This window comes from Nerophis ophidion, linkage group LG02 (genome assembly GCF_033978795.1).
Source record: "Nerophis ophidion isolate RoL-2023_Sa linkage group LG02, RoL_Noph_v1.0, whole genome shotgun sequence".
In the NCBI taxonomy this organism is placed as follows: Eukaryota; Metazoa; Chordata; class Actinopteri; order Syngnathiformes; family Syngnathidae; genus Nerophis; species Nerophis ophidion.
The window spans coordinates 20,110,606-20,123,224 of NC_084612.1; the positions used below are offsets into that span (position 1 = coordinate 20,110,606).

The following is a 12,619-nucleotide window of genomic DNA, read 5'->3' on the forward strand; positions in this document are numbered from 1 at the left end:
AGAAGTCAGATCTATTGAGGCGTGTTGCTATGACCATCAAATACTACATGACTAACAACATATTCAATTAACAGATTACTGTACAAATGAAGACAACAAACACAATCTTTACAAGTCAAATAAACTGCCGGCCGTGTGTGTGTTGTTATTTCTCACAGGGAGCTCATCTAATACCCTCCACACCCTGCTTCACGACATAGGCTCATTTCAATTTGCACCCTTGTTCCCAGAGTCTGTTCCAATCTGCAGTTATTTTAATGGCCTCGCCCTGGCAGAGCTGAGTGACACCTTTGCCAGACAAACGCTGCTAAAAGGAAACGCTAAATGAAGAGGACGGACAGCACTATGCCTGCTGATAAAGACAAAGGGGAGATCTGATAGGAGGTTTGAGAGGCTGAGAGCTAGTGGGGGACAATAAGATAAGTCGTACTTTTGATGATGCATTGGAGAAACCTGGTGGAAGGACATATTGGAGGAGCTTATGAGGTCTGACCTCGGGAGAACAACAAGGAATGTAAACGAAAAAATATGGCTGACGAGCGCAATAAGCTAGTGTTTGCTTTGTTTGTGAGGAGACCATAAGAAACTCAGCGAAGCACTAATAATATTTGTTTTTTACCTTTTGTAAAAGCCCGGCTGCTAATTTTCTGCAGGCTTTCAGCTTTCCCTAAGGACTCTGAAGCTGCACTCGCTGAAACATCTGTTTTTGGTCTCGTTCTTTTGTCAGAAAGAAAATGAGCCCTGTTATGCATATGATTACTAATATACTTTATATAACAGGCCCACGACTAGTTATCAGATGTAAATAGTTATAAAAGCTTAGATTTGCGTTATTTGATACGCTGGTTATGTACGTGTGTTAACTTGCTTGACAGATATTTTTGTCAACTACATTTTTTTCTGGCACAAAACACAGACAATAATCAAAACAATTGCACAACAGTTTTGTCAACAAATTAATTTTCTTTGCTGAGAAAGAGCAGTTGGAGAGTTGCATACTGTAGATGACTAGTGTGTTGATAGTTGTCATATTATTCATGTGATAGTCAACAGTAAAATGGGTTTTTATGTTTAGAATTTTCAGTTAAACGATATATATTATTGATGTTTGAAATGATGACTAACTGATATAAATGGAGTGCGGGTCTAGTATACCAGGACAAAAAATAAATAAATATGATATATATATATATATATATATATATATATATATATATATATATACATACGGGATCATGCTTTATTTGCTGTACCAGAATATGATGAAGTGAATGTAGCACGTGGCTTCACTGTAACCACGGTAACATTGTTTCCTTTAATGTTAATGAGCTTACAATGTAATGCAGATGTATAATTATAACAATTTTATAGATAAATTATACTATTTATAGTCAGGGTGGAGAATGGGAAATTCCCCAAAATGACTATATATATATTTATATATATATATATATATATATATATATATATATATATATATATATATATATATATATATATATATATATTACAGATAATACTGTATATTCAACAACAATGGCCAATTGCCCATTGCTTGACATTTAAAAAAAACAAAAAAACAACTATCTACACACAGTTTTTGAATACTTTTCATAACACTGTTCCCCCACTCTCCTCCCTGAGGCGACCAGTTTGGATCATCAACGTCTTTACAAACATATGTTGACAAAAAGAAAAAAAAAAATTGCTAAATTTTACTGCCCTGTCGTCAATCATTTCACAGCAACAAGCTCTTTATTATGAGAGAGTGAAATGTGGAACATGGAGGCGTTGAGAGAGGACTCACCTGAAGGTCTTGGATAGGTGTAAGCTGTAAGAAAATAACAATAGCTTACATGTTGGGCATGTGAAAAGACAAAGGACAAATACATTAGTACATTTTAGTATTGGTTGTATTCATTCGATGCCACGTCCGTCTCATTAAATATGCAAGGCTTGAAGTGGTGGTCAAGCAAGCGTCTGTTGTCAAAGAGTTCTGTGCGGCATTTTGCCTTTCTCAAATAAAAATCTGTTGAAATATTTTAAATTATGAAAAGTATAACAAGTACTTCAGAGTTCCTCGAAAGGGAAACAGAAGGTGCTTATGAGCTTAAGATTTTACGAAATGACGAGAAACGCACAAATTTGGGTGATCACTTCGCTGAACGTTAGTTTGATGTACTTTTAATCTTTAGCATTTCTCATTTAAGTAACGAATTGATATTTTTTGTACTTTTTCTCGTTTCTAAGTTCCTGAAACACATTTTTCCTATGAGTGTTTTGTAAACCACCAACTTGGCGAGTTTAAATAAAAGAAAGCAAATTCGAGCAAAGCCTAAAAAGAGTTAAGCTTTTCCCAAAGGCAGCAATCCTATATGAACCGTTCAGCACATACACAATGTTGACATATATAGTTATATATTTTGATAAAACCAGGAAAGTACTCCTAATGACGCGTGGAAAAACAAGGTAACATGGCTGAAATTAGTGAGCTGTAATCACTTATTTGTCTTCTTTCACAAGGTGTCAGGTCTTCAGTGGTGTCTATGATTATCTTTATGAGTGGTTAGTATAATGAGAAAATACAAAAAAAAGTGCGTCAAGGCTATCGAGTGTTACTCCAGTTTGTTTGCAAGGATGTGTCCTCACAAGACACAAAGTTAAATCATAAAATGCAACCTTACGCGGCCAAAAATTGGGCACATTTTATCCGGAAGAGTCTTGATACCAAGGTCCTTGACTCAGCCTCACACAAAGAAGTATTATGTCTCCATGCTTTTCCAAGCTTTCATCTGTTTTTCCGTATTAAATGACATTAGAGAGGTTGACATGTCTTGGATCTGCACTGACGGATAATCCTTGAGATCACTCGACCTATTTTTTTAATTTTTATAAAGTATGGTGATCTCTTCCATTGCATAGTTTGCTGTTTTGTTCATATCTGCTTTTAGTGGTAAGATCTAGGCCCCTAGTTGAGACCCATTACCTCCCTGCTTGGCTCTCAGCATCAAGGGTTGGAATTGGGGGTTAAATCACCAAAAATAATTCCCGAGTGCGGCCACCACTGCTGCTCACTGCTCCCCTCACCTCCCAGGGGGTGAACAAGGGAATGGGTCAAATGCAGAGGACAAATTTCACCACACCTAGTGTGTGCGTGACAATCATTGGTACTTTAAATTTAACTTTAAGATAGGTTGTACACTGTTTGATGCACAGTAGCCAATTTGGTTTGGTTTACCACCACTCTGTACACGAGAATTAAAAAGGTAAGAAAAAACATGTGACTGAATGGAAAGAATTCGTCCAAAATTGATTTAAATATGCCTAAGCACTGTAATACATACATCAGGGTGAGATGTCAGGATGTTGCACAAAAAGTCGATTCAAAGGGCATCAAATGATTAACCCTTTTTTAATTGACTTTGGTCTTTCTTTGGTGTTTTTTCCAAAAAGTTTTTGCAGCACTTATTCCAAAAGAAAGAGTAGCCTCACCAATGGGTGTTTGAAGAATACACAAAAGCAGATCCAGTCTATCAAGTCAACAAACCCAACTTTTATCAGTTTTTATAGAACATTCACATTACTTATTCTTTGTTTGTCCTTAGAGTTAAGCGTTGTTTAATTTTAATGGATGTCATAATAAATGCTGTATTTCCTAAGAGAATAAATTCGCAAGCGTTGTAGGAAGAATTGGGTTCACCATAAAGGTTCCACTATAAACAGTTTATTAATTCACTCACGCTCAGAATACTGGATGATGCGACTGACGTATTCCCCCGTGGTGTAGGTGGTGACGGGAGCTAGTCGGACCTCGTAGGAAAGAGGGATCCTCAGGTCGGGAATGGTGTAGGACATCAGCACCCCCGTCTCTGGTTCTTTGGCTTTGAGGGCTATCTGCCTTGAAAACAGGCTCTGCTTGTTCTACATTTAGACAAACAGCGAGAGAAAGAGACAGACAAGCTCAGGCGTAATGTATACAAATATCTGCAAATGTGGAAAAAAAACCTTACACAGAAGAAAAGTCCCCATAGTGCAAAAGAAAAAATAGGATCACAGATACAAGAAGGTAGAACTAAAACTACACTTGTAACAGCGGTGCTGTCTGGATGTCTTTGTCTTTCCTATTCCCAACACTACCACCCCCTGTCTTTCATCTCTTGGATGTATTTTGCAGTTTTCCCAATCCCGGTCCTTAAAAAGTACTTTAAATTCAGGATTTGCACGGAATCACAAGACCACCAAGTGAAAGGAAATGCATCGGATGTTGGCTCAAGTATCTCTGCTCCTTCAGGACAAAACAAATATCTTAACAAGGATACAAGGTTAAGCATGACAGTTATTATGAAACACACTCAATTCTAATGCGATTAGATTAGGGCATCCCTGATGAGAGTCTGCAGGAATGTACTTTGTGCTGTGGATAACCACTAATGGCATCGTATTGATCAGCATATCCTCATATCTTTTTACTACTAAGCACGCCCTTCACATTTTATTTAACCACAAAAGGAATGACTATGAGCCAGTTCCGCTCGTATGCGTCTTGATAGCTTGCTTTTACCAGGAATTTCTACTAGACAGAAATGCCATGTCATCTTAAGAAAATCATCTCTTGCTCTTCTTCAAATCATCATTCAGTAATTACTCCTACATTCAATTGAAGCTTAGGGTGTTGTCTTGAAATGTGGATGCATCTCATTTCCAATAATGATTGTACCAGAAAGGTAATTAATAATCAAAGACACATTGAGACAACCAAGCCGATCACAAGGATGATTATCACACACTACATGTTTAAAATGTGTCTTTAATGGTGAAACAGCATATTTTTTAAAAAGACAATAATTAAGTCAGAACTAAATTACAAAGTTGAATCGAATTGACAAGTTCATAAATACATAACTTAATCTACTCTCTCAGCTCCATTCAGGCGGAAGGCGGGTCACACCCTGGACAAGTCGCCACCTCATCATAGGGCCAACACAGATGGACAGATAACATTAACATTCTCATTCACACACTAGGGCCAATTTAGTGTTGCCAATAAACCTATCCTTAGAGCACCCCCCTCAACCCCAAAAGGGACAATCGGTAAAAAACGGATAGATGGAATCTACTTAACAAAATTGGCAAGGAACATGAACAGAAAATAAATCCCAAGGCCTGCCTACTGTGTATATGATATGTATGAATATGCGAGTAAGAGACAATAAGAGGTGGGGGAAATAATAGATTTTTAGATGCATCGCAATTCAGACATGGACATTTATAGAATCGATTGATTGATTTATTGTAAATAAAGTAATTTGGCTGACTGCAGCGAGCCACCTGACCAAGTGATCCAAACAGCTCCTTTACCAACGGGCTCCTATGTTCCAGTTTTACACACATTTTCATTAATTTAATACATGGGGCGATTAATTCAACTTTTAATTATTCCAAATTAAATGGATTTTTAAGTTGCAAGTGATAAACACTTATTTCATGAAACAAAAAGAAATGTAAAACTTAATGAATATACATAAATTAAAGATGCATCAATAATCGATTTGTAATCGAATCGTAGCTCCTGAATCGTATTTGTTAGGTGCTCAAAGATTCCGAACTGTAATGACAAATCAATCCTAAAAATAAAGTGACGACCAACCCCGACTGAAAATTTTTGCTTGGCTAACAACCATGTAGCGACTACTTAGATAACAAAATAAACCATAGGTTTCCCTTTACAGGTTTTAGGGTAAAAAATAGTTTTGTTTATTCTTAAAAAATAGTGTGTAAAAGCCTATAGAAAACAAACACTGAGGAACTGAATATTTAAATGAAAAATGAAAAACACAGAATGTCCTCTCACCTTAAGTTCATGCATATTACTCTGGAGAAGACTATGTAAGAGAGTTCTGATCCATATGTCGTAAATTTCCATACCACAGAGAAGCGCTCTATTTTGGCAGGTTATAAAGAGTGTGACAACCAAATCTATTCCCTATTACAAACCCCGTTTCCATATGAGTTGGGAAATTGTGTTAGATGTAAATATAAACGGAATACAATGATTTGAAAATAATTTCCCCCCATATTCAGTAGAATATGCTACAAAGACAACATATTTGATGTTCACACTGATAAAACCTTTTTTTTTTTTTTTTGCAAATAATCATTAACTTTAGAATTTGATTCCAGTAACACGTGACAAAGAAGTTGGGAAAGGTGGCAATAAATACTGATAAAGTTGAGGAACACTTATTTGGAATATCCCACAGGTGTGTAGGCTAATTGGTAACAGGTGGGTGCCATGATTGGGCATAAAAACAGCTTCCCATAAAATGCTCAGTCTTTCACAAGAAAGGATAGGCGAGGTACACCCCTTTGTCCACAACTGCGTGAGCAAATAGTCAAATAGTTTAAGAACAATGTTTCTCAAAGTGCAATTGCAAGAAATTTAAGGATTTCAACATCTACCGTCCACAATATCATCAAAAGGTTCAGAGAATCTGGAGAAATCACTCCACCTAAGCGGCATGGCCGGAAACCAACATTGAATGACCGTGACCTTCGATCCCTCTGATGGCACTGTATGAAAAACCGGCATCAATCTCTAAAGGATATCACCACATGGGCTCAGGAATACTTTAGAAAACCACTGTCACTAAATACAGTTCATTGCTACATCTGTAAGTGCAAGTTAAAGCGAAAGCCAATTATCAACAACATCCAGAAACGCCACCGGCTTCTCTGGGCCCGAGATCATCTAAGATGGACTGATGCAAAGTGGAAAAGTGTTCTGTGATCTGACGAGTCCACATTTAAAATAATTTTGGAAATATTCGACATCGTGTCATCCGGACCAAAGGGGAAGCGAACCATCCAGACCGTTATTGACGCAAAGTTCAAAAGCCAGCATTTATAATGGTATGGGGGTGCATTAGTGCCCAAGGCATGGGTAACTTACACATCTGTGAAGGCACCATTTATGCTGAAAGGTACATACAGGTTTTGGAACAACATATGCTGCCATCTAAGTGCCGTCTTTTTCATGGACGCCCCTGCTTATTTCAGCAAGACAATGCCAAGCCACATTCAGCACACGTTACAAAAAAAGAGTAAAAAAAGAGTGCAGGTACTTTTCTGGTCCGCCTGCAGTCTAGACCTGTCTCCCATCCAAAATGTGTGGTGCATTATGAAGGGTAAAATACGACAGCGGAGACCCCGGACTGTTGAACGACTGAAGCTCTACATAAAACAAGAATGGGAAAGAATTCCACTTTCAGAGCTTCAACAATTAGCTTCCTCAGTTCCCAAACGTTTATTGAGTGTTGTTAAAAGAAAAGGTGATGTAACACAGTGGTGTACATGCCCTTTCCCAACTACTTTGGCACGTGTTGCAGCCATGAAATTCTAAGTTAATTATTATTTGCAAAAAAAAAAAAGTTTATGAGTTTGAACATCAAATATCTTGTCTTTGTAGTGCATTCAATAGAATATGGGTTGAAAAGGATTTGCAAATCATTGTATTCCATTTATATTTACATCTAACACAATTTCCCAACTCTTATGGAAACGGGGTTTGTAGTTTATTCTTAAAAATGATTGTGTAAAAGCCTATAGAAAACAAACACTGAGGAACTGAATATGTAAATGAAAAATGAAAAACACAGAATGTCCTCTCACCTTAAGTTCGTGCATATTACTATGGAGAAGACTATGTAAGAGACTTCTGATCCTTATGTCGTAAATTTCCATACCACAGAGAAACGCTCTCTTTTGGCAGGTTATAAAGAGTGTGACAACCAACCCTTTTCATGAAAATGCATATATATATATATATATATATATATATATATATATATTAGGGGTGTGGGAAAAAATTGATTCGAATTTGAATTGCGATTCTCACTCAGAACTGCAATAAACAGAGCAATTGAGAGAAGACACAAACACGACACAGAACAAACCAAAAGTAGTGAAACAAAAATTAATATTATTAACAACAGTATCAATATTAGTTATAATTTCAGCATGGCAGTGATTAAAAATCCCTTATTGACATTATCAGTAGACATTTATAAAAATAAAAAAAAGAACAATAGTGTCACAGTGGCTTACACTTGCATCGCATCTCATAAGCTTGACAACACACTGTGTCCAATATTTTCACAAAGATAAAATAAGTCATATTTTTGGTTTCTTTAATAGTTAAAACAAATTTACATTATTTCAATCAGTTGATAAAACATTATTCTTTACAATTATAAAAGCTTTTTACAAAAATCTACTACTCTGCTTGCATGTCAGCAGACTGGGGTGGATCCTGCTGAAATCCTATGTATTGAATGAATAGAGAATCCTTTTAAATCAGGAAAAAATAATTCTGGAATCGAGAATCGTGTTGAATTGAAAAAAAAAATCGATTTTGAATCGAATCATGACCCCAAGAATCGATATTGAATCGAATCGTGGGACAACCAAAGATTCACAGCTCTAATACATACATATATATATATATATATATATATATATATACATATATATATATATACATATATATATGTATCTATATATATATAGATATATATATGTATATATATCTATATATATATATATATATATATATATATACATATATGTGTATATATAGATATATATACATATATTTATATTTATATATATATATATATATATATATATATATATATATATATATATATATATATATATATATATATATATATATATATATATATATATATATATATATATATATATATATGTCACGTGGGGGTCGCATTTTAATGTGGGATCGTTCCTCCAACGCAAACATAGACACTCCGGACAACAACTAAAAGGTAAGAATGATTTAATAACAAAACACTGGTACAAAAACAGACGAAAAGAAACGCGTGGCGAAAGCACAGAAGCTAATGCTAACACTAGCACAGGATCAGGTAACAAGAAATCTAGAATTACCAACGAAACAGTTGCATACCGCAAACAAGGGACCAAGACCGACTGACGGGACAAGGCAGGCTTAAATAAGGAAGTAATTAACAAAAACAGGTGTGCGTCTGGAACCCTCAGCAGGTGAAATTAATATGTTGCCATGGTGACCAAACTGACTCACAAAAAGGTACACAAACAACAAAGGGAGTCCAAACTAACAGAAAATAACTAAACTAAACATGATCCAGACTACGGATCATGACAGTACCCCCTCCTCAAGGACAGATACCAGATGTCCATAAACAAAAACAAGCAGGGTCAAGAGTCACGGGAGGGCGGGGGGAGGAATTGGCGGTGGGTCGCCAGGCCAAGTGTCCCCGAATCCACCGAGGCAAAGTCAAGTGGCGGCGGCGAGTGGAACGCCGCTGCAGCCGGCGAGGCGGGCGACCAGGGAGCGGCCACATCCGTGGCCGACAGGGAGGTGGATGCACTTGGCGTGGCGGACGACCAGGGGGCGGCCACATCCATGGTCGACGTGGAAGTTGGCACGTCGGCGCCGTCGTAACAGGCGTGGACGCAGCAGAAGACTTGTCAGGCGTGGACGCAGCAGAAGACGAGGAGTCAGGCGTGGACGCAGCAGAAGACGAGGAGTCAGGCGTGAACGCAGCAGAAGACGAGGAGTCAGGCGTGAACGCAGCAGAAGACGAGGAGTCAGGCGTGAACGCAGCAGAAGACGAGGAGTCAGGCGTGAACGCAGCAGAAGACAAGGAGTCAGGCGTGAACGCAGCAGAAGACGAGGAGTCAGGCGTGAACGCAGCAGAAGACGAGGAGGCAGGCGTGAATGCAGCAGAAGATGAGGAGTCAGGCGTGAACGCAGCAGAAGACGAGGAGTCAGGCGTGAACGCAGCAGAAGACGAGGAGTCAGGCGTGGACGCAGCAGAAGACGAGTCAGGCGTGGACGCAGCAGAAGACGTGTCAGGCGTGGACGCAGCAGAAGACGTGTCAGGCGTGGACGCAGCAGAAGACGAGACTTGGCATGGCGGTGCTTGGCGGCGTGGAGCTGGTACTGGTACTTGTCGTAGAGCTGGTGCTGGTACTTGTCGTGGAGCTGGTGCTGGTACTTGTCGTGGAGCTGGTGCTGGTACTTGTTGTGGAGCTGGTGCTGGTACTTGATGTGGAGCTGGTGCTGGTACTTGTCGTGGAGCTGGTGCTGGTACTTGTCGTGGAGCTGGTGCTGGTACTTGGCGTGGTGCTGGTACTGGTACTTGGCGTGGTGCTGGTACTGGTACTGGTCGTGGTGCTGGTACTGGTCGTGGTGCTGGTACTGGTACTGGTCGTGGAGCTGGTACTGGTACTGGTCGTGGAGCTGGTACTGGTACTGGTCGTGGAGCTGGTGCTGGTACTGGTCGTGGAGCTGGTGCTGGTACTGGTCGTGGAGCTGGTGCTGGTACTGGTCGTGGAGCTGGTGGAGGCGGCCTAGGAGGAGGTTGCGGCTTGGCTGGCCGCAGTTGTGCCACTCCCCCCACACCGCCCCCAGACGCACTTCTTGCGGTCTGGAACCGTCTTTCGGGGTGGGTGGAGGGAGGTTAGGAGGATTGGCCTAGGAGGAGGTTGCGGCTTGGCTGGGCGCAGTTGTGCCACTCCCCCCACACCGCCCCCAGACGCACTTCTTGCGGTCTGGAACCGTCTTTCGGGGTGGGTGGAGGGAGGTTAGGAGGTGGGTAGAATCCTCCCCTAAAAAATGTTCAGCCAGGTCATTTTCCTCCCCTAAAAAGTGTTCAGCAAGTGCATCTCCCTCTCCCACCTGAGATTGTGTGGGAGGACAAGAAGAAAACGTCCGTGTCGTGGGCGGGACTAGAGCCATGGGGGGCGGAGCTTGGCAATCAAAAGAAGACTGAGGAAATCTAAATTTCAAAAAAATGTCCTGGTAGTGTTTTATCTTTGAGTTATAGTCTTTTGTAGGTGACTTACACCTGGAGACAGAAGGCACAACAAGAACATTATGGTCCGTGACTTCCTTAGATGACGCCGGCGGAATGATGTCATCGCCGCGCGCCGATTCAGTGACGTCATCAGAAGTGGGCGGAGTGACGTCATGAAGAGTGGATGGAGTGAAGTCGTAGCCGGAGTTCATTTTGTTAGCAGCCCAATCAGAAAATTGTTTGGCAAAATGAGTGACTGGATTACCAAACATCGACGGCGAGGAAAACTTTGCTGCTTGTGGCGTCTTGCTGTCCGGAGGAGTCTGAGGGAGCGGCGCGTCCCGGTAGCGAAGTGGAGCCCTTTTGGACGGCTTCCGTCTTCGCTGACGCGTCCGGTACTGTGGTGGATCGATGTCCTCGGGCCATACGGAGGTGATCGGAATCAACTTGCCATTAGGACCCCACATCAGGACCTGGCGCTCCAAGGGCGAGTGGCGTAGAGTCTCCGCTTCCATTGCTCTCCACGTACCTTGCTCCACATCTTCAGAGTCTATGGCGAAGGAACTGTAAGCTTGGTCCCTTCTGTCACGTGGGGGTCGCATTTTAATGCGGGATCGTTCCTCCAACGCAAACATAGACACTCCGGACAACAACTAAAAGGTAAGAATGATTTAATAACAAAACACTGGTACAAAAACAGACGAAAAGAAACGCGTGGCGAAAGCACAGAAGCTAATGCTAACACTAGCACAGGATCAGGTAACAAGAAATCTATAATTACCAACGAAACAGTTGCATACCGCAAACAAGGGACCAAGACCGACTGACGGGACAAGGCAGGCTTGAATAAGGAAGTAATTAACAAAAACAGGTGTGCGTCTGGAACCCTCAGCAGGTGAAATTAATATGTTGCCATGGTGACCAAACTGACTCACAAAAAGGTACACAAACAACAAAGGGAGTCCAAACTAACAGAAAATAACTAAACTAAACATGATCCAGACTACGGATCATGACAATATATATATATATATATATATATATACTAATCATTTTGCAATGCAGTCTGCTGAAAATGATAGCAACTTTATCTACATAGCAACTGACAGCAGGTTTAAGGTTGGAATTGCAAAAAAAAAAACATTTTAAAGGATACACAATAAATGATAAATGGGTTGTACTTGTATAGGGCTTTTCTACCTTCAAGGTAATCAAAGCGCTTTGACACTACTTCCACATTTACCCACTCACACACACATTCACACACTGATGGAGCGAGCTGCCATGCAAGGCGCTAACCAGCACCCATCAGGAGCAAGGGTGAAGTGTCTTGTTCAGGACACACAGGATGTGACGAGGTTGGTACTAGGTGGGGATTGAACCAGGGACCCTCGGGCCGTCCCTTTCAACATATTAAACACTCTATTATAATATGGCGACTAAAGTGCATAGTGCACCCACCTAATTTGTCACGTTTCATGTGTCAGGTAAACTGTGACAAATGGGGCCATGTTAATCTCCTTCATACTGTAGATTAGATACAAAATTGTGCTCAATTTTTTTTTAATATTTGCACACATATTTTTGGGAAGGGGGAAATTACCGCATGTTTGTCTGAGCAGTTGCTTGTATTTACTTATTCCGTATTTCCATAATTATCTGTTGAACCATTTACACTTATATTGTTTACGTTTTGTAAACTGTGTTTGAAAAAAAAACATATGCTTTAATTTTCCTACATACAGCTACTGTACCTCAAT

General features: G+C 40.2%; 1 protein-coding gene across 3 annotated transcripts in view; it reads right to left on the reverse strand.

The window, feature by feature from the left end:
* LOC133537626 (MAM domain-containing glycosylphosphatidylinositol anchor protein 1) overlaps positions 1-12,619 on the reverse strand; it is a 569,362-nt gene that overhangs the window by 100,813 nt on the left and 455,930 nt on the right. For all 3 annotated transcript variants that reach the window (XM_061878797.1, XM_061878798.1, XM_061878796.1), the window contains exons 12-13: positions 3,741-3,921; positions 1,808-1,831 (exon numbers count right to left, since the gene is read on the reverse strand). In XM_061878797.1, the coding sequence (XP_061734781.1) occupies positions 1,808-1,831; positions 3,741-3,921 (205 nt within the window). The remainder of the gene's footprint in view (positions 1-1,807; positions 1,832-3,740; positions 3,922-12,619) is intronic.